The sequence below is a fragment of the Rhinoderma darwinii genome, chromosome 10, assembly GCF_050947455.1.
Source record: "Rhinoderma darwinii isolate aRhiDar2 chromosome 10, aRhiDar2.hap1, whole genome shotgun sequence".
Taxonomy (NCBI): domain Eukaryota; kingdom Metazoa; phylum Chordata; class Amphibia; order Anura; family Rhinodermatidae; genus Rhinoderma; species Rhinoderma darwinii.
Window position 1 is genome coordinate 81,295,165 of NC_134696.1, and position 19,879 is coordinate 81,315,043.

Genomic DNA, 19,879 nt, shown 5'->3' on the forward strand with positions numbered 1-19,879 from the left:
GAGCAGCATGTTATATGATTTCTTTTAGTAAAACGACACACACCCTCACAGAAACACGACCGCACCCATTACAGTGAATGGGTACCGTCGGGCACCGCTAGTGTCTGTGATGCAATGGCTCCCTCACTTCCGTTTTTTTTTGTTGTTCTGTCCCTACGGCAGTAGAACAGAAAAACTTAGCGCAGATGTGAACGAAGCCTAAGGCATATCCACAGATTATTCCATAAATGTCTGACAGGTGCAGGTCCCAGTTCAGGACCCGCACCTATCTCGAGAGCAGGGGCCCCCTGTCCCCGCCTATTAAGGCTACTGCATCCAGGCTGAGACTGAGTGGCGAGGTGGCCGGGCTAATGAAAACAAATCCTAACCGATCCATCAAATCTGTCATGCATCCAATAAAAACAGGAGCCATATATAAATAAATCCTTCTACACGTACAGTGGATATAAAAAGTCTACACACCCCTGTTAAAATGACAATTTTTTTTTGTCATGTTACAAAGTCAGTCCAAGATGAATCAATTCAGAACTTTTTCCACCTTTAATGTCCCCTATAATCTGTACAATTGTATTGAAAAAACTGAAATCTTTTAGGGTGGAAAAATAGAAATAAAGAACAAAAATAATGTGGTTGCATAAATATGCACACCCTTAAACTAATACTTTGAAGGCTGTTAGAAAGTCAAAGGGTAATTCAACAGTCTTGTTCGGTAGAAATGGCACATCTTCACCTGGCAATTGTTGGCCACTGTACCGTGCAAAAGCGCTCCAAATCTGTCAGATTGTGAGGGCATCTCCTGTGTACAGCCCCCTTCAGGTCACCCCACAGATTTTCAATGGGATTCAGGTCTGGTCTCTGGCCGGGCTATTCCAAAACTTTGATCTCTTTTCTTGATTTGGAGGTACGCTTTGGGTCGTTGTTATTCTGAAAGGTGAGATTCCTCTTCAGCTTTTTAGCAGTGGCCTGCAGGTTTTGTGCCAATATTACCTGATATTTGGAACTGTTCATAATTCCCTCCACCTTGACTAAAGCCCCAGTTCCAGCTGCAGAGAAACAGCCCCAAAGCATAATGCTGCCTCCACCCTGCTTCACTGTGGATATGGTGGTGTTTTGGTGCTGTGTAGTGTTGGCTTTGCGCCAAACATACCTTTTGGAATTATGGCCAAAAAGTTCAACCTTGGACTAATCAGACCATAACACGTTTTCCCACATGCTTTTGGCAGAATTGATGTAGGTCTTTGCAAAACATAGCCTGGCTTGGATGTTTTTCTTTGTTAGAAAAGGCTTCCGTCTTGCCACCCTACCCCACAGCCCAGACATATGAAGAATACTGTAGATTGTTGTGACATGCGCTGCACAACCAGTACCTGTCAGAAAAGTCCTGCAGCTCCTTTAATGTTGCTGTAGGCCTCTTTGTAGACTCCTGGACCAATTTTCGTCTTGTCTTTTCATCAAGTTTTGAGGGACGTCCAGTTCTTGGTAATGTCACTGTTGTGTTAAGGGCTTATTCAGACGAACTGGATTTACGTCCGTGCAACGCGCGTGATTTTCACTCGCGTCACACGGACCTATATTAGTCTATGGGGCCGTGCAGACATGTGCGTGATTTTTACTCAGCGTGAGTCCGCTGAAAAAAAGTCACAACATGTTCGTTCTTTGGGAGTTTTTCGCGCATCACGCACCCATTGAAGTCAATGGGTGCGTTAAAACCACACATGCCACACGGAAGCACTTCCGTGCGGCCAGCGTGATTCGCGCAACAGCTGTGAAAAGGATGAATGAAAACAGAAAAGCACAACATCATAATGATGTCGGCTGTGCGAAAAGCACGCAGACGCGCATCATACGGGGCTGTCACACGGAGCTGTCAAGGGCCTTTTGCGCGCGCAAAACGCACACGCTCATATGAATCTGTCCTAAATGTAATCCACTTCTTGATGACTGTGTTTCATGGTATATCTAATGCCCTGGAAAATCTTTGGTACCCTTCTTCTGACTGATGCCTTTCAACATTTAAATCCCTTTGATGTGCTGTAAGCTCTTTATGGACCATGGATTTTGCTATCACATTAAACAAAGAAAATGTCAGGAAAATCCTAATAGAGCAGCTTAACTTTATATGGGGTTACTCAGAATCACTTTAAATAATGGCAGCTGTGTACTGACTACTATTTAACATGAGTTTGAATGTGATTGGCTAATTCTGAACACAATCACATCCCCAATTATAAGTGGGTGTTCACACTTATGCAACCACATAATTGTAGTTTTGTTTTATTTTAATTTTTCCCCTCGAAGAAATTTCAGATTGTATTTCAATGGCATTGTACAGATTATCGGTCACATTAAAGGTGGGAAAAGTTTTGAAATTATTCATCTTGTACTAATTTTTTGACATGTCAAAAACCTGGCATTTTAATGGGTGTGTAGACTTTTTATATCCACTGTATATGAGCCTTTTGCCTAGTCCTGCTTACACGTTTGCTGTAATGTAAGAATCGTTTTTTATAATGTTCTCATCCAAACAATCATAAGGATTATTTCTTAGTAACATTGTATGTAAGGCTGAAAAAAGAAGTCTATCCAGTACTGTCTATTATCCTGCAATGTGATTCAGAGGAAGGCAGAAGCCAGTTTTCCTCATTTTAGGGAAACCATTCCCTCTCTTGTCCAGTAGTCTAGTACCCATAACTGGTAATATTATTACACTCAAGAAAGGCATTCAGGCTCTTTTTAAACTCTTTCACTTAATTAATAATGACTGCGTGCTCTGGCAGAGTTTGAGTCTCACTGCTCTTACAGTAAAGAACCCTCTTCTATGTTTGTGTAGAAACCTTTTCTCTAGACAGATGATGCCTGCTTGTTATAGTTACAGTCCTGGGTATAAATAGTCCAACCTCTCAGCCGTCTTTTTTTTTTTTCTAAGCTTAATTCCAATTTTGATAATGTTTTTTTAGGTAATGTATGTGTGTGTGTGTGTATATATGTGTATATATATATATATATATATATATATACATACATACATGCCACTGCAATTAAGTTTGTGTTAAAAAAAAATGACCGCTTATGTACAGTAAATGAACAGTTTTGTAAACCAGTCAGCCGTCGGTGGTTGAAGAAACGCGTTTTTCTGCACGCAGCTTTATGCGTGTTTTCAGCCTCTATAAATGAGCATATTCCGATTGACTGCCAGAAAGCAGAGGTCTTGAAAATAACATTTTCATTATACTATGAATAATCTTTATCTACATACGTCCGGACAAGCTCTTTAGTCCAGTCAAGTAAAACTTAAGTACGTTTATTTCTTGAGCAGTAAATGTATTTTTTTTTTATTTTTTTTTCCATGTACAGTGGCACTATACAGTTTGTTATCTTGACCTACATGAAGCACCTTGGTGTGAAAGTTAAAGAGCCGAGAATCCTGGAACAGAGACGTGGACGTATTGGATTCCTACCAAAAATTAAGGTATAGACAGGCTCAAGAAGAGTGTTAATTGTGTTTCCATCGACTGCGCTATTGATTCCGTCAAAAACACCGGAACCCTGTCACAATGGTGACAAACGGAAACCATTAGCCAAGTTTCCATAGTTGTTTTCAGTGGCATTCTGCTCTGACTAATAGATGGGGTCTTGAGCGGGGGTCCCAAGCTGTGTACGCACTCTTTGATGTCCATATACCCTAATAGGGCATATGGAAATTGATTTTCTTGATGAGATAACCACTTTCAGAAAATGTTCAGCCCCTGATATCTGTAGCTCTTCCCAAAGGTCGTTTTCCCCGATCTTACACTGCAGCTCCTCTCACAAGAGCTTGGTAGGGTTGAGATCTGGTGATTGTTCTAACCAGTCCCTATTTCCACACCAGTTGTTTTTGCACAGCTTAGTTCTCTGCTTTGGATGATGAAATTTGCACCAATCATGTGCTGACTACATTATTATTTTTTTTCGGTTCATCATGTCTTGAGCTCTTTCTAACTCACACCTTCCCAGATCCCAAGCAGCCCCACACCGTTACATTTTCTCCGCCGTTTTTTATATAAGATGTCAAGAACTCCTCTAGCATCATATTTGGTCTACATCTCATGGATTCTTCTTCGGTCCTAATACCTGCAACTTGGAATCCTTCTTTGATATTGTTCTTACCAGTCATAAACCATCCAGTGCCAGTGGCAAATATGACTTTTTCATTACAACTCTGCTTGTGAGACCTGCATCCCAGAGGCCTACAACCCATTCAGATGAATGTAACTTTTTTTTTTTCAGTGCAGAAATTTCTGCAACAAATCTGCCACGTGTGAATAATACCATAAGGCACATGTGTAGTTGCGCATCTGGGCCTCATGCCTCCATTTCTAGAATTAGTTCTACTCTGCAAGAAGTATGTCATTTTATCTGCTTCAGCAATGTGGTTGAAATTGTATCTGTAAATGTATATTTAATATATTTGCTTGTCAGATTATAAGAATTAAATCGTTATAAAATACCTGTTACTTAGTTTTCTGTCTTTTACTTAATTTCGTAGCAGAGTATGAAGAAGGATAAAGAAGGAGATGAAAAGTGGAAACGCAGAGGGCTGTCCAGCATCTTAGGCCCTCCACGGAGGCCAAGTCGGCAAGACAGTAATGCAAGTGAGTATGATTGAATATATGAGGGTGAGATTTTACTACATGTCTTCCAGCCAAAACCGTGATATATACCAAGAGAGCACACACAAAATGATGGCGCTTGGGGCTCTCTCCTCAGACTACTGGAGAAATGGGGGGTATTGTTATGACTACTGGGGAACTATGGGTTAGCTGCTTTGTATATGTGGAAGTGGAGAACAGGCGCTTGCAGTGACTCCTGGGAAAGGGAGGGTAAGAAGGCTGCTGTGGCTACTGGGAAGGGGAAGGGGGCTGCTGTGGCTACGGGGAAGGGGGCTGCTGTGGCTACGGGGAAGGGGGCTTCTGTGGCTACGGGGAAGGGGGCTTCTGTGGCTACGGGGAAGGGGGCTTCTGTGGCTACGGGGAAGGGGGCTTCTGTGGCTACGGGGAAGGGGGCTTCTGTGGCTACGGGGAAGGGGGCTTCTGTGGCTACGGGGAAGGGGGCTTCTGTGGCTACGGGGAAGGGGGCTTCCGTGGCTACGGGGAAGGGGGCTTCCGTGGCTACGGGGAAGGGGGCTTCCGTGGCTACGGGGAAGGGGGCTGCCGTGGCTACGGGGAAGGGGGCTGCCGTGGCTACGGGGAAGGGGGGCTGCCGTGGCTACTGCAAAGGGGGGCTGCCGTGGCTACTGCAAAGGGGGGCTGCCGTGGCTACTGCAAAGGGGGGCTGCCGTGGCTACTGCAAAGGGGGGCTGCCGTGGCTACTGCAAAGGGGGGCTGCCGTGACTACTGCAAAGGGGGGCTGCCGTGACTACTGGAGAAGTGAGTGGAAGGGGGCTGCTCTGACTACTGGAGAAGTGAGTGGAAGGGGGCTGCTCTGACTACTGGAGAAGTGAGTGGAAGGGGGCTGCTCTGACTACTGGAGAAGTGAGTGGAAGGGGGCTGCTCTGACTACTGGAGAAGTGAGTGGAAGGGGGCTGCTCTGACTACTGGAGAAGTGAGTGGAAGGGGGCTGCTCTGACTACTGGAGAAGTGAGTGGAAGGGGGTTGCTGTGTTCATGGTGGAAGTGCGGGGAAAGGGGTTGCTGTGACTATTGGGGAAAGTAAGGTTATGGGGGGCTGCTGTGAATATAGGGGAAGGGGGCAGCTGGGATTACTGGGGAAGTGTGTGGTAGGGAGCTGCTGTGTTTACTGGGGATTAAAGGGGAAGAGGGCTGCCGTGAATCCTGGGAAAGTGGGAACGCAATTTTGACTACTATAAAGGGGGGGAGGGACTCTGCTGGAAACTCAATTGCGTCTTCTAGGGGCGGTAAAACCCTCAAGTGATCTATGATGCCGGCCTCACAGATCTCTGGTTGGAGTGAGTTTGTAGTTTTTTTTTCCCCAACACTCCTTAATTTGGTTGTTTGATCCAGCCCTACAGCGTGTTGTTTTGGGATACTACATTTTGAAGCCTAATCCCCGTCCTGGCTAAGATTTGGCCAGGCCAGACTATATCATCATGGCAAGAAAAGCATGTGAGGAAGTTTTACTGAATGTGTATGTTGTAGATTTAAAAAAAGTGGCTATTCAGAATCCTGATACTTCTGTAGCGTTTGTGGTTGATTTACAGCAGAGCAGGTGTCCTCTTGTTGTAAATAACCGTTTACAGCGTAATCTCGCGAGACTACGCCTGCTCTGCTGTAAATCAATCACAAACGCTACAGAAGTATCAGGATTCTGAATACACATCCCGTCCTGGCTGGAGGTAATGCATATTCACTGTCAGGACACTTGAGTAACGTTATAGTGTGTGTATGTGGCTGCACATAGTGATCTAGTAAGATTACTATTGCAGCGTAAATGAATGGGGAGAAGTGTATGACACTGATTGGTCAGCATCATACACTCCTCTGTACAACACCCACTAGGTCAAAAGTAAAACAGACCCAGTTGTCCATTAAGAAACTCATTAGCATAAAGCTAATATAGGTCATAACTCCGTCAAAAATGATTGTTTTTCTAAATAAAAACCACTGCTGTAATCTACATTACAGCGCCGATCACATCATGTACAAGATAGGCCACTTATAATGTGGTGACAGAACCTCTTCAACTCTGTGCCATTTATGATAGTCTGCTGCTGGCATATACATAGTATATACCATAAATGTCTGATAGGTGGGATAAGCATTAACGTAAATCCCATAGACTGTAATAGAGCGCGCCGCACACCAATTCCCGACACACGCAACTGCATGTAGAAAGTGTTCAGGTTTATTTTTTTTAAATAGATTTTTTTTTTCTGTATATCAATTTTAAAATGGTGTTCAATGGTGGACATATACAGTTATTTTTTGTCGTGTTTCATTTCATTTTCTGTGACTTTGTCTAGTTTCAAAAGCCTTGCAAATGCAGAAACATCCGAAGCACTTATCAACGTCCTCATCCAGCAGCCCTGAGCCGGCAGAGAGCAGACTGCGTTTTAGTGGTGGCTCTGTAGATGGACATGATTCTTCCTTCAGCCCTCTTTCTCCCCCTCCTAATTCATCTTACAGCTCCCCAGACGGTAGTCGAGAATTGGAGGGAGGTGAGTTCAAATCGCTAAAATGGGGGTGGCCTAATAATCCACTAATCATAATTCTCCAGTTTGTATAGCTTTCAGGTAACCGACTGATTAATGGTTTTCCTTTTTGTTTTTTTATACTAGTCATGAAATATAGTGCAGAAGGGTCTCATTCCACCGACTCTTGTGATGGAAGTTCGCGGACTTCAGGTTCCCTGTTTGACTTCCCTTCTTCTCCACTGGACCATTTGCAGGAAGAAGTGAAAGACACTGATCGGTACTAATAGTTGTGAATATTTTCTTTGTTGTGGGGAACAAACTCTTAGGCTGGGCTCACACGGAGTATTTTGCAGGCAGAAAATCTGCCTCAAAATTCAGTTTGGAATTTTGAGGCAGATTTTTCACTGCCTGCATGCCGATTTTCGCCGCTATTCAGCACCGCGGGCAAAAAACACCGCAAAATACGCTTTCTCTGCCTCCCATTGATCTCAATGGGAGGTCAGAGACGTAAACACCCGAAGATGGGGCATGTCCCTTTTTCCCGCGAGATGTTTTTTCCGCTCACAGGAATAAAACGCCTCCGTCTCCCGTTGAAATTAATGGGAGCCATTTTTGGCGCGTTTTCCGACGCGGTTTCCGCGTCAAAAAACGGGTAAAAAAAACTCAGTGTGAACTGACCCTTAGGCCCCATGCACATGACCGTATTTTTATCTATCCCGAAATACTGCCCGTAAATACATACCCCTAGGCATCTGTATTTCATCCATATGTACGGAAGGGTGTTCCGTAAATACGGTCCGTATTGCATCCGTATTCCATCTGTATATACGGATCCGTAAAAAAGAGGGAGGATGCAAATGATGTCATCAGCATGTTGCATAGCAGCGCTTCCGTAAATACGGATGCACATCCATAGCCATCCGTATTTACGGATGCTCCCATAGACTTCTATGGGAGAGTCCTTGCCGTAATTGTTGACAAGAATAGGAGCGGTTCTATAATTTTTTTCAGCACAGACACCCATCAGGAAATATACTGAAAGGTGTCCGTGGCCAATAGAAATGAAAGGGTCCGTAATTACTGATGACAAATACGGTCGTGTGCAATGGGAGATTTAGGGGGAATTACCCTATCGCCAAATCTAAAGACTTCTCGATGAAAATGTAGGCAGTGTCATCCAGCCATTTTATAGTACTCCTGGACAAATAGAATTCTTCCTGTACTCTTGGAGAATCTCCAACCTTAAAATTTTCTATATACAAACTGTCTTGCTAAAAAAATAAATCTATTTTTGTCAAATGCTTTAAGGCAGGGGAGCCCTGGGTATATTTCTTGTGACTAACTTGTGTGTAAGTTGGTATTTGTGTGAAAACGAAGTCTATTTTTTCATTATTATTTTATTTTTATTTTTTATTTTTTTTATCAATAGATTTAGTGAACATGGCACACCAAAACCTTCACGAAAGTGAGTACATTTTAAGTGAATTAAAGAGTAAATTGAAAAAAAAATACACAGCAATTTTTGTTGCCATTATAGATATTTACTTCTGCTCATATTGAATCTAATCGAGTTAAAGGGGTTGTCTAGATCAAGCATCTCCAAAGGTGTCCATGCACATCAGATGTATGTCTGCCGAACCTGCAGATTTTGATGGGAACGGCCAACAGTCTAATGTGGATGGCGGTGTGCTGGTCACCAACATGCCCGATCCTTTTGTTTGCAATGAGAAGACGGGGGAGTCGGGAGGGATAGCGGTCGGCCAAGTGATCGTAGCTCGCATAGCTCTCCTCTCTGGCTCCTAGATGGAGGACATGAGTATGATGCCCTATTAAGATCGGACCCTCCTTTAACCGTTTTAATAGAAGTTGATTACTTGATGCAATCATACTGACGTAATATCTGGACTGTAAGCAGTAATGTCACTCCATGGCTATACCGGAAATGTTTTTTTTACATACAAACATATTGAGCACAGCACAGTTACATGGGAACTAATTTCATGATGACCCTCTCCCCCATTTCAGGTTGGATAGCTTGGGCATTGGAGACACTCAGAGTGAAGATGAACTCCATGATCTAGATCTGGAGATGGATCCTCCTAACTGGCAGCAGCTGGTTAGCCGAGATATTTTACAGGAACTGAAACCACACGAGATCAAACAGCAAGAGGTCATACATGGTAAGGAGTTCTCCAGAATATATTTGACTATGAGAGTTATTCCTAACTTAGACATTTATGGACCCCCGTTCTTGATATAGGTGCAAGTCCCTGGGGTGGGATCGGCATCCATCAGACATTTTTTTTTCCCATAAACATCGGAGTTCGGAATACCACTTTAAAGGATAGTTAAACATATAATTTAAATAATAAGACAATTTGTAATTCCATATGAAGTCTATATTCATGCAGCAAATGAGTTAAAGGGGTTTTCCCATGAGAGACCTTTATTTTATATCCACAGGATATGTCATAAATGTCAGATAGATGCCGGTCCTACCTTTGGACCCACACCTATCTCCAGAATGGGGCCCCCTAAACCCGGTTCAGCCGCTGTGTTGCGGCTAAATGAGGTGAATTCCGACCATGAAAAACTTTATATGGTCGTGAGTTACGAAAACAGTGTAGCTCGTAGAGCTACGCTGTTTCCGTATGTCCCATAGAACTGAATGGTAGTTAAGGAAACAATGTAGCTCGCATGCTGCCATTCACTACTATGGAAGTTACGGAAACCGCGCAGCTCAGCGAGCTATGCTGTTTTCGTAACTCCCGACCATATGACCAGGAAGTGGCCGGGAGTCAGCGAGAACCGACAAAGCTAGAGCGGGGTTTAGGGGGCCCTGTTCTAGATATAGGTGCGGGTCCCAGATGTTGGACATTTAGGCAAGTCCAAGCCATAAAGAGAGCAAATACTGGCACTGTCCTCCCATGTACAAAGGAAAATAACTCACAGCTTGTCTTGATAACTCAGCAGTTGTTGCGATATCTTTTAGTGGTGCTCAGCGTATATATCGATCCAATAGAATAAATGCAGATGTGACGCTCTCAAACATTAAAATCCAGTTTGTACTACACGTTTCAGTTCCGTTTTCGTATCTACAATTATTCAGAATTCCTGTATATTACCCCCATCATCCCTGTATATTACCCCCATCATCCCTGTATATTACCCCCATCATCCCTGTATATTACCCCCATCATCCCTGTATATTTCCCCCGTCACTACTGTGTATAACCGCCATCACCCCTGTGTATACCAGTCAGCCATCATACCGGTATATACAGTTGGGACGAGCGCTGTTCGCTCGTTTTGCGGCCATTGAGGCTAAACAAGAAGTAAATAGGGCAGGCAATGAGGCGGAAAAAAAAGAGAATGTGGCGGGCATTGAGGACACCGTTCAAGTCCAAAAATAGACAGACGCAAGGCAGTGGCGCGCTTTTCTGTGCTGAGCCATGAGCAACCGGCGTTACACAGTGAATAGTATTGCACAGAACTGACTGCTCGACCATAGGATTCAATTGTCTTGGGGACGCAGATACAGTTGAAACCGGGAAAAAACAAAATGTGCAAGATGATACAGATTAATCGCGCAAAATTTTGGTTTCAGGCTTTTTACGATTAATAGCCCAGCCCTATTATTTTAGCCGAGTTATTATAAATGTACACCTTTCGAGACTTAATCTCTATAGATCTATCCACACTGGAGAAGCTTCCCTTTAACGTACAGTATTCTACTCTGTATACACAATGAATGCCTTGACCAGAAGTAGTAACACCTATTTTGTGTGTAAATGCAGGTTTATGCCGCATTAAAGTTATATGGTTATGGCCGGTATATGGAACAGAAAATGAAAAATGAAATATGTTATAAAAAAAAAATCCTGCATAATATTTCCCTAGAGCGGATTACATGCAGTATCATGATTTAAACGCATCGGAAATAATTTCACACTGCAGCTGCATAACAGACCGCAGCCGCCTACAAATGGCCCTGGTCTCAGGAGAACGCAGCGTGAGGAGGTCTCCAAGTTTAGCTAAACTGGGAAATTGTATAACTCAACATCTATAAATTCCTTTATAAGCTGATCAGAACAGATCAACTAGTGAATATTTTATGGTCAGGATATCCATTCAATGACAGCATGCAGGGAAAGCTGAAAAAATATTTTAAGATGTAAAGTGGTTTTCCCTAAATTAGAATCTAAAATTAGAACCTATCTATGGGAGATGTTAGGGCTGTTTATGTTTATGACCTAAATCAAAATCACGATTAATTGAACGTGTAACCTCGATTACGATTGTTGGATGATTATTTAGGCCACACCCCTCTTTGCATGCCATGCCCCCTATATGCATACTATGCCACTGAATTTAATATTTATCCCCTGAGCATGCTGTATACTACTGTATATAATAACGGCCTGACACCGCCCCCACACAGTATATTGCCTCCATAGCTGCCTCCACACATTAAAATGCCCCTATAACTGCCCTCCACACAGTATATTGCCCCATAGCTGCTCCCCACACATTGAAATGCCCCTATAAGTGTCCTCCACACAGTATATTGCCCCCATAGCTGCCTCCACACATTAAAATGCCCCAATAGCTGCCCGCACGCTGTATATTGCATCCACAGCTGCCCCCAATAGTGCCTAATAAAATGCGTACTCCCCTAACCCCATTCTAACCCCAATGCTCCTGAGGTCTATGTGGCTCGGCACAGACAGGCGCGACATCAATGCCTCGCACCTGTCTGTGCTGATCCGTGAGCGTCCGGCTATACATAGTGAATGGTAGAGCAGGGACCTTACGGATCCCTGCTCTACCATTGGATTCAACTGTATCTGCGTCCTGAGGACGCAGATACATTTTGAAATAGGGGAAAAAAATTAAATCTAAGAAACCGAACTGCGCATGATGAAGTCGGTTAATTCTGCTGAATTTCGGTTTAGTTTTTTTTTTTAACCAGTTCAGGACCGGGCTATTTTGAGCCTTTAGGACCAGACACCGTTTAGCCCATTTTAGCACGCGTTCGTTAAATGGATATAACTTTTTTATGTTTTGGGCTAGCAACGTGATTTTTGCGCTGTTTTTTCCGTAGACAATGCAGGTTTCTTTTTTTATCATTTTTATACACATCCTTTTTGCTATTTTAGAATAAATTAGGCTTAAAGGGAATATGTCGCTAGAAAAATAATTTTTTAGTTTTTTTTTGTTAAACTGTTGGCATATAAATGATTACACATTGTTATTCTAATTATTGTTATTATAATTAATTGTTATTATTGTAGATTCTAATTTATAACATTTCCATGTGCTGGTCACTAGAGGGAGCATGTCCCAAAATTGCAGCATTGGCATGTGGTAAAGCAACCTCCTTGCTTTATGCTGCAAAATTGGAGAAGACACACTCGCTCTAGTGTGCTCAAACAATCCCCCCTCCTTTCTCCTGGCTAGTGCCAGGAGAAAGGAGGGGGTTGAATGTTCAAACCTCCTACACTGTGTGCCGCCATTTTTTGAGCGAATGCATGGTGTAGGAGGATTAGATACAGTGGTAATCACGCAGTATAACACGAACATACACACACATCACATGCACAAACATAACTTACCTGTCGCCGCCGCCGCTCCCTGTCCTTGCTTCTGAACATATGGACGGATGCCGCGACCGTAAGTAAGTCCTCTTACTGTCCGGCCGCAGCTTCCGGTCCACATGAAAATGGCGCCGGATGTCGCTCTGCCGAAGACCTTCCTTTTGCGCCGTTCCCACACAGACGGCGTACACTATGGTGAATGGAACATCTCCCGTTCGCATTCTCTATGGGGATGTATGTGCCGTATTCCATCTCTGTATGTGTCGTTAATCGACACATACAGAGATGGAAAAAAAAAATGGCAGCCCCCATAGAGAAGTAAAAGAAAGAAAAAAGTACAACACAAAAACACAAATAAATGAAATGTATTTTAATGACATAATAAAAGCAATAACATATAAAAATAAAAATTTTGTGACCGCTTCCCTTTTAAAGTTTGAAAATAATAGTAAAAAAAAATTAGCTTTTTTACTTTTCAGCGCTTTTTTTTTTTATGTAATAAAATAGTTTTACCCTAAAATAGACCTTTTACTTGTGATCGTCATTGTCTACCGTAAATTTTAATATATTACATGTCTATATTAGGGTAATTGGCTCAGGGCTAGCGTTACGACAATGATTGGCGGGGGGGGGGGGAACGTGTTTTTGGAGTGGGTATTTTATGTGTGTATATTCTTTTTTTTTTTATTTATTTTTTTTGCACTTTACTTTACTTTTATTTTTTTATTAATATGGTCTGTCCCTCAAAGGTCAAAAAAGACCTTAGGGGAACTTTATAGATTTTTTTTCTTTCTTTTACACCATCTTTTTCCACTGTAACTGGGACTGCACAGTGGAAATCAGCCCTCTCATAGTGACGATTGTCACTAATAGGGCTGTGCTCGGTCTAGTAAGACCCAGCAGCAGTCTGCCACTAACCGCATCCCGGCGATCATGTGACCAGTTACACGATCACCGGGACCAATTGAGCGCTGTGTAAAAGAGATCGGAGAAGAACGAAGCAGTGAAAGCTGCTTCTATCCTCTCCTCAGGGTCCCCGGCAGTCACTGACTGCCGGAGATCCGACATTCAGCTGCCCGATCGGCCGGGCAGCAAGTTTAAAACCCGAGCTGTAAATAGTTTTTAAGGACCCTGACCGCTGGCCGTAAACACACACGGCCAGCGGTCGGGAACCAGTTAAATTGACCAGCCCCAGGGTAGGTGATCAGTTTCTGATCACTGGGACCCTTACTGATCGATAGAACGGGGGTCTCGAACACTCATTTTCTCCTCACTACACCCTCCGCAGTAAGGAGCAGCTTAAATGGCGCTGCAGTTGAGATTGCGTATGCCGCTCCATTTAATGTCTATGAGAATGATGGAAACAGCCAAGCGCTGTACTTGGTTGTTTCCTTTTAAATGGAGAGTCAGAGTGCCTGCTCGACTGCCGCTCCATTCAGTGTCCTCGTTGAGCAGTGAGGTGGAACAGGGGGGGGTTCTCTCGATCAGTAAGGGTCCCAGCGATCAGAAAATGACAAACTATCCTGTGGATAGGTGATAATTTAAGAATTCTCGGAAAGCCGTTTAAGCTTATAAAGATGGACATGTAAATTCTTATTCTTTTCAGTGTAAGAATGTGATCGATCAGTTTATGAAGTAGGTAAAGGCATTTATGCTTGAGATTTGGTTATGTTTATACTCATGATTGCTTAGATTAGATGGGGCAAATTCTTTTTACATAGTTAACATTTGTGAAGATTGCTGATATGTTTTAGCGTGTTCCAATTCCCTATTCCTTCTCTTTCTCAGAGCTGTTCTATACCGAGAGGGCACACGTCCGCACTCTCAATGTACTCAACCAAGTGTTCCACCAAAGAGTGATTCGAGAAGGTCTCTTAACACCTGCTGAAACGCGAAGTGTGTTTTCCAATCTGGAGGAGATCTTAGAGCTTCATGGTGGGTAACATTAGTTATGCAGTGAGATATTGCCGCCGCGCAGTGGTATCGAAACTTGTAGCACGCAAATAGCTGCTAATTTATATCATTGAGCTGAACTTTTCTCAATAATAATAATAATGTTTATATGATGCCAACATATTCCGCAGCGCTTTACAATTTACAGGGTTCATGTACAGACAATATCAGACATTACACATTGACAAAACTATTTTACAATTCAAATGAAAAGTGAGGAATTTGCTCACAAGAGCTTACAATCTATGAGGATATAAGGTGGACACAAAATGTAAAAAAAGTCTTGTTCAGTACAATGGTCTAGCCATCTTTTATACATATGGGGTAGTACATAAAGCTGCATGAGCCGGTCACCAGCCATTATCTGAGCATGACAGACGTGAAGTGCATTAGGGTGCATGGAGTGTGGGGATATTGCTGAATGCCAAGTCCTCGTGACTAATGTAAAAGGTTGGCCAGAGAAAAGGAGTCAGATTAGGGAATGTTATAGGTCTGTCTAAAAATGTGTTTTTAGGGTACTTTTAAAACACTGGATGTTGGGAATGAATCTGATTGTCTGGGGTAGCGCATTCTAGAGGACGGTGCAGCACGAGAAAAATCTTGGAGACGGAAGTGGGAGGTTTGGATTATGGAGGATTTGAATCTAACGTGGTGGCTGAACGAAAAGCGAGAGTAGGGTGGTAGACAGAGATGAGGGAGTAGATGTAAGGAGGTGCAGCACTGTGGAGAGCTTTGTGGGTAAGAGTAAGAAGTTTCAATTTGATTCTGAATAGTATGGGCAACCAGTGTAGTGACTGGCACAGGGTAGAGGCGTTGGTGTAGCGGTTGGTCAGAGAGATGTGCCTGGCTGCTAAATTCAGTATAGATTGGAGAGGGGAGAGTTTAGTGAGGGGAAGACCGACTAATAATGAGTTACAGTAATCAAGATGAGAGTGAATCAGAGCAACAATTAGAGTTTTGGCTGTTTCCACAGTAAGAAAAGGGCGGATTCTGGAGATGTTTTTGAGGTGAAAGTGACAGCAGTGTGAAAGTGATTGAATGTGAGGAGTAAAGGAAAGATCTGAGTCAAAAATAACCCCAAGACAGCTGGCGTGCTGCCGGGAGTTATGGTATTGCCACACACTGAATGGAGATCAGGTTTAGGTAGGTTAGTAGATGGTGGAAACAAAAGGAGCTCCGTTTTAGAAAGATTTAGTTTCAGATAGAGAGAGGACGTGATGTTACAGACAACGGACAGCCAATCACTGGTGTTTTGTATTAGAACAGGGGTGATGTCCTGGGAAGAGGCACATTATTGGGTGTCATCAGCGTAGAGATGGTACTGGAAGCCAAATCTGCTGATGGTTTGTCCACTAGGGGCTGTGTAGAGCGAAAAGAGGAGCGGATCTAGGACTGATCCCCCTGAGGAATCCGATAGCAAGTGGAAGAGAAGGAGAAGAACCAGTAAATGACACACTGAACGAGCGGTCAGAGAGATAGGAAGAAAATCAAGAGAGCAGTGTCTTTAAGGCCAATAGAGTGGAGCATGTTAAGTAGGAGTTGGTGGTCTAAAGTATCCAAGGCTGCAGAGAGATCCAGAAGAATCAGGAGAGAGTATTTCTGTGGAGTGTAGAGTGCGGAACCAAATTGTAAGGGGTCAAGAATGGAGTTAGCAGAGAGATAGCGGATAAGGCGAGAGTAGACCAAGCGTTCCAGGAGTTTGGAGATGAAGGGCAGATTAGAGACTGGTCGGTAGTTAGCAGCGCTGGATGGGTTAAGAGTTGTTTTTTTCAGTAATGGGTTTATAATGGCATGTTTAAAAGAGGAGGGAAAGATTCCAGAGGAAAGGGAGAGGTTAAATATTTTAGTCAGGTGACTAATGACAGCCGGGGAGAGGGACTGGAGGAGGTGTGAGGGTATAGGATCACTAGGGCGGGTAGTAGGACGAGAAGAAGGGAAGAGCCTAGAGACGACTTCATCTGTTATTGGGTAAAATTCTGAAAGTGAAGAAGAGGGAGTGCGGGAGGGAAGGGGGTCGATGTTACTAGGGGACTGGGAGATAATATCATGCCGGATGTTGTCAATTTTAACTTTAACTCCTTAACGCCGAAGGACGTATATATCCTTCCTCAGCAGCTGCTAGTTCGCGCAGGAGGACGGATATATCCGTCCTGTGATGGCGCGGGTACTGAGACTGTACCCACGCGATCAGCGGCAGGAGCACGGCTGTTATACACAGCCTGGCTCCTGCTGCAACTGCCGGAATCGAAGCGCGCGCCGATTCCGGCAGTTTAACCCATTAAATGCCGCTGTCAATAGTGACAGCGGCATTTAATGTGCTTGACAGAGGGGGGAGCTCCCTCTGTCACCCGATCGGCGCCCCCGCAAACAAATCGCGGGTCGCCGTCGGGTTTCCATGACAGCCGGGGGTCTAACAAAGACACCCAGGTCTGTCTTCAGCATCTGCCTGTTAGGCGATGCCGGAGGCATGGCCTAATAGATTGCCTGTCAGTTTTACACTGACAGGCAATAATGCTTTGGTATACTAAGTATACCAAAGCATTATATATGCGATCGGCACATCGCATAGTGAAGTCCCCTGGTGGGACTAAAAAAAAAAATGTAAAACCGTTAAATAAAGTTTGTGAAAAAAAAATAATAATAATTACAGTCAAAGTCAAATAAAACGACTTTTTTGGCCCAAAAAGTGGTTTTATTTAGTAAAACGGTCAAAACAAATAACACATACACATATATGGTATCCCCGCGTTCGTAACAACTTGACCAATAAAATGAACATATTAATTAAACCGCCGGATGAACGGCGTCCAAAGAAAACGCAAAAAACCGTCAAAATTCTCTCTTTTCTCCCATTCCCCCCATAAAAAATAAAATAAAAGTTAATCTATAAGTCCTATGTACCCCAAAACAGTACTAATAAAAACTACACATTGTCCCGCAAAAATCAAGCCCACGTATGGCCACATCGACGGAAAAATAAAAACGTTACGGCTCTTGGAATGCGGCGATGCAAAAACAAGTAATTTTTTTCTAAAAGGGTTTTTATTGTGCAAACGTAGAAAAAACATATAAAACCTCTACATATTTGGTATCCCTGTAATCGTGCCGACCCACAGAATAAAGTTAACATGTTATTTACGCTGCATAGTAAACGGCGTAAATTTATAACGTGAAAATTAATGCTGGAATAGCTGCTTATTTTCAATTCTCTCCTAAAATAAAGTTAATAAAAGTTAATCAATGTGTTATAAGCATATAAAAATGGTACAATTACAAAATACAACTCGTCCCGCAAAAAACAAGCCCTTATATGGCTATGTCGACGGAATAAAAAAAAGAGTTACGACTCTTGGAATGCGACCGTGAAAAAACAAAAAATAATCCTTGGTCATTAACGTGCAAAATGGCCCGGTCATTAAGGGGTTAAATTAAGTGGCCAGGTCTTCAGCACTGAGATCTGTGATTGGCGTCTGATGTGATCGCAGGGTGCCAGTGTCTTCCAATGCAGCCAGGGGCCTAATAAAGGCCCCCATGTCTGCCTCTAGTTAATTCCTGTTAGGCCATGCCAGAGGCTTGGCCTAACAGATGCCTGTCTGTTTTATAGGCACAGGCAGTAATACACTTCAATACAGAAGTATTGCAGTGTATTATAAAAGCGACCAGTGATCGCATAGTGAAGTCCCCTAGTGGAACTAATAAAAAAGAAGTTTAATAAATGTTTATATTAAATAAATAAAAATCAAAGGTAAAAAAAAGAAATAAGGAAAACCCACTTTTTCACCTTTCAAAATTCTTTATTAAAAAAAAAATTGAAAAAATTACACACATTTCGTATCGCCGTGTCCGTAACAACCCCAACTATAAAGCGATTACATCATTTAATCCACTCGGCAAACGCCGTAATAAATAAAGTAAAAATCAATGCAAGAATTGCTGTTTTCTGTTCATCCTGCCTTCAAAAATTTTTTATAAAAAGTCGCATGTACTCCAAAATAGTACCAATTAAAAAATACAACTTGTCCCGCAAAAAACAAGACCATATACAGCTGTGTCGACCGAAAAATAAATAAGTTATAGCTCTTTGAATGACACGAGGGAAAAACTTAAAAAATAGCTTGGTCATTAAGGCCTAAAATAGGCTGGACACTAAGGGGTTAATCAAATAAACTAGAAACATGAGGTGAAAAAGCTTTGCAGAGAGAAACAAACTAGCTGGTCTGGATGATCCTAAAACTTAATGGGGTTTTCCAATACTTAATTATTTATTTTTTTTAATCACTGCAACGCTTCTCAATTTATCTATTAATGCCCCCTGAATATCGTTATCTAAATTTTTGTTTTTTAACCCCTTCGTGCACCCTGACGTGCCATTACGTCCGGGTGCGGGGGGTTGATGTTTGGAGCGCGCTCCATATACTGCGGGTGTCAGCTGCATCTTACAGCGGACAGCCGGGAGCAGCGATCGCGCTCTTCCTGACTGTTTAACCCCTCAAATGCTGCGGTCAGAACGCAGCATCTGAGGCGTTGAAAAGAGGGGGCGGCCCCTTCCGACAGCTCATCATCCCCCGCTGTGCGATCGGAGGGTGACGACGGTTGTTATGGCAGCCCAGGGGCCTAATGAAGGCCCCCAGGGCTGCCTTCACTCTGCTAACATATGCCTGTAAAAATGACGATATACTGCAATACGTCTGCGTCTGTAAAACTATTACAATATAGCTTTATTTAACGCGCACGGTGAACGCCATAAACAATAAAAAATGTATAATCTCAGTTTTTTTGGTCAACTTAGCTCTCAAAAAGTTTTTAATAAAAAGCGATCAAAAAGTTCCACGTACCAAAAAATGTTACCGATAAAAACTACAGCTCGCCCCGCAAAAAATAAGCCCTCATACCACTCTGTTGACGGAAAAATAAAAAAGTTATGGCTTTTGGAATGCGGGGAGTGAAAAACAAAAATGAAAAACCAAAAAATGGCTTCGTCCCGAAGGGGTTAATTTACCATTATTCTCTTTTGTTTACATTGAGACGTTTGTTTACCTCTGTGTGTCCGTTGTCTTGCTCTTCCGGTCATAAAGTTCCCGGCATGCACCTGCAATGCGCAGGCAGCAGGGACTCCTCACGCCTACTATACCCAGCTGGTGTAAACTATTATAGGCTCTGCGCCGGGACTCTGGGGAATCCCCTGACATCGCTGTCCATAT

At 43.0% G+C, this 19,879-nt stretch overlaps 1 protein-coding gene across 9 annotated transcripts in view; it reads left to right on the top strand.

Moving 5' to 3' along the window:
- Positions 1-19,879, top strand: part of ARHGEF12 (Rho guanine nucleotide exchange factor 12) — a 162,495-nt gene that overhangs the window by 89,344 nt on the left and 53,272 nt on the right. For 8 of the 9 annotated variants that reach the window (XM_075840099.1, XM_075840101.1, XM_075840104.1 and 5 more), the window contains 7 exons: positions 3,355-3,469; positions 4,526-4,631; positions 6,958-7,152; positions 7,273-7,405; positions 8,558-8,593; positions 9,154-9,308; positions 14,514-14,660. In XM_075840099.1, the coding sequence (XP_075696214.1) occupies positions 3,355-3,469; positions 4,526-4,631; positions 6,958-7,152; positions 7,273-7,405; positions 8,558-8,593; positions 9,154-9,308; positions 14,514-14,660 (887 nt within the window). The remainder of the gene's footprint in view (positions 1-3,354; positions 3,470-4,525; positions 4,632-6,957; positions 7,153-7,272; positions 7,406-8,557; positions 8,594-9,153; positions 9,309-14,513; positions 14,661-19,879) is intronic. The other variant, XM_075840096.1, reaches the window with a different exon arrangement.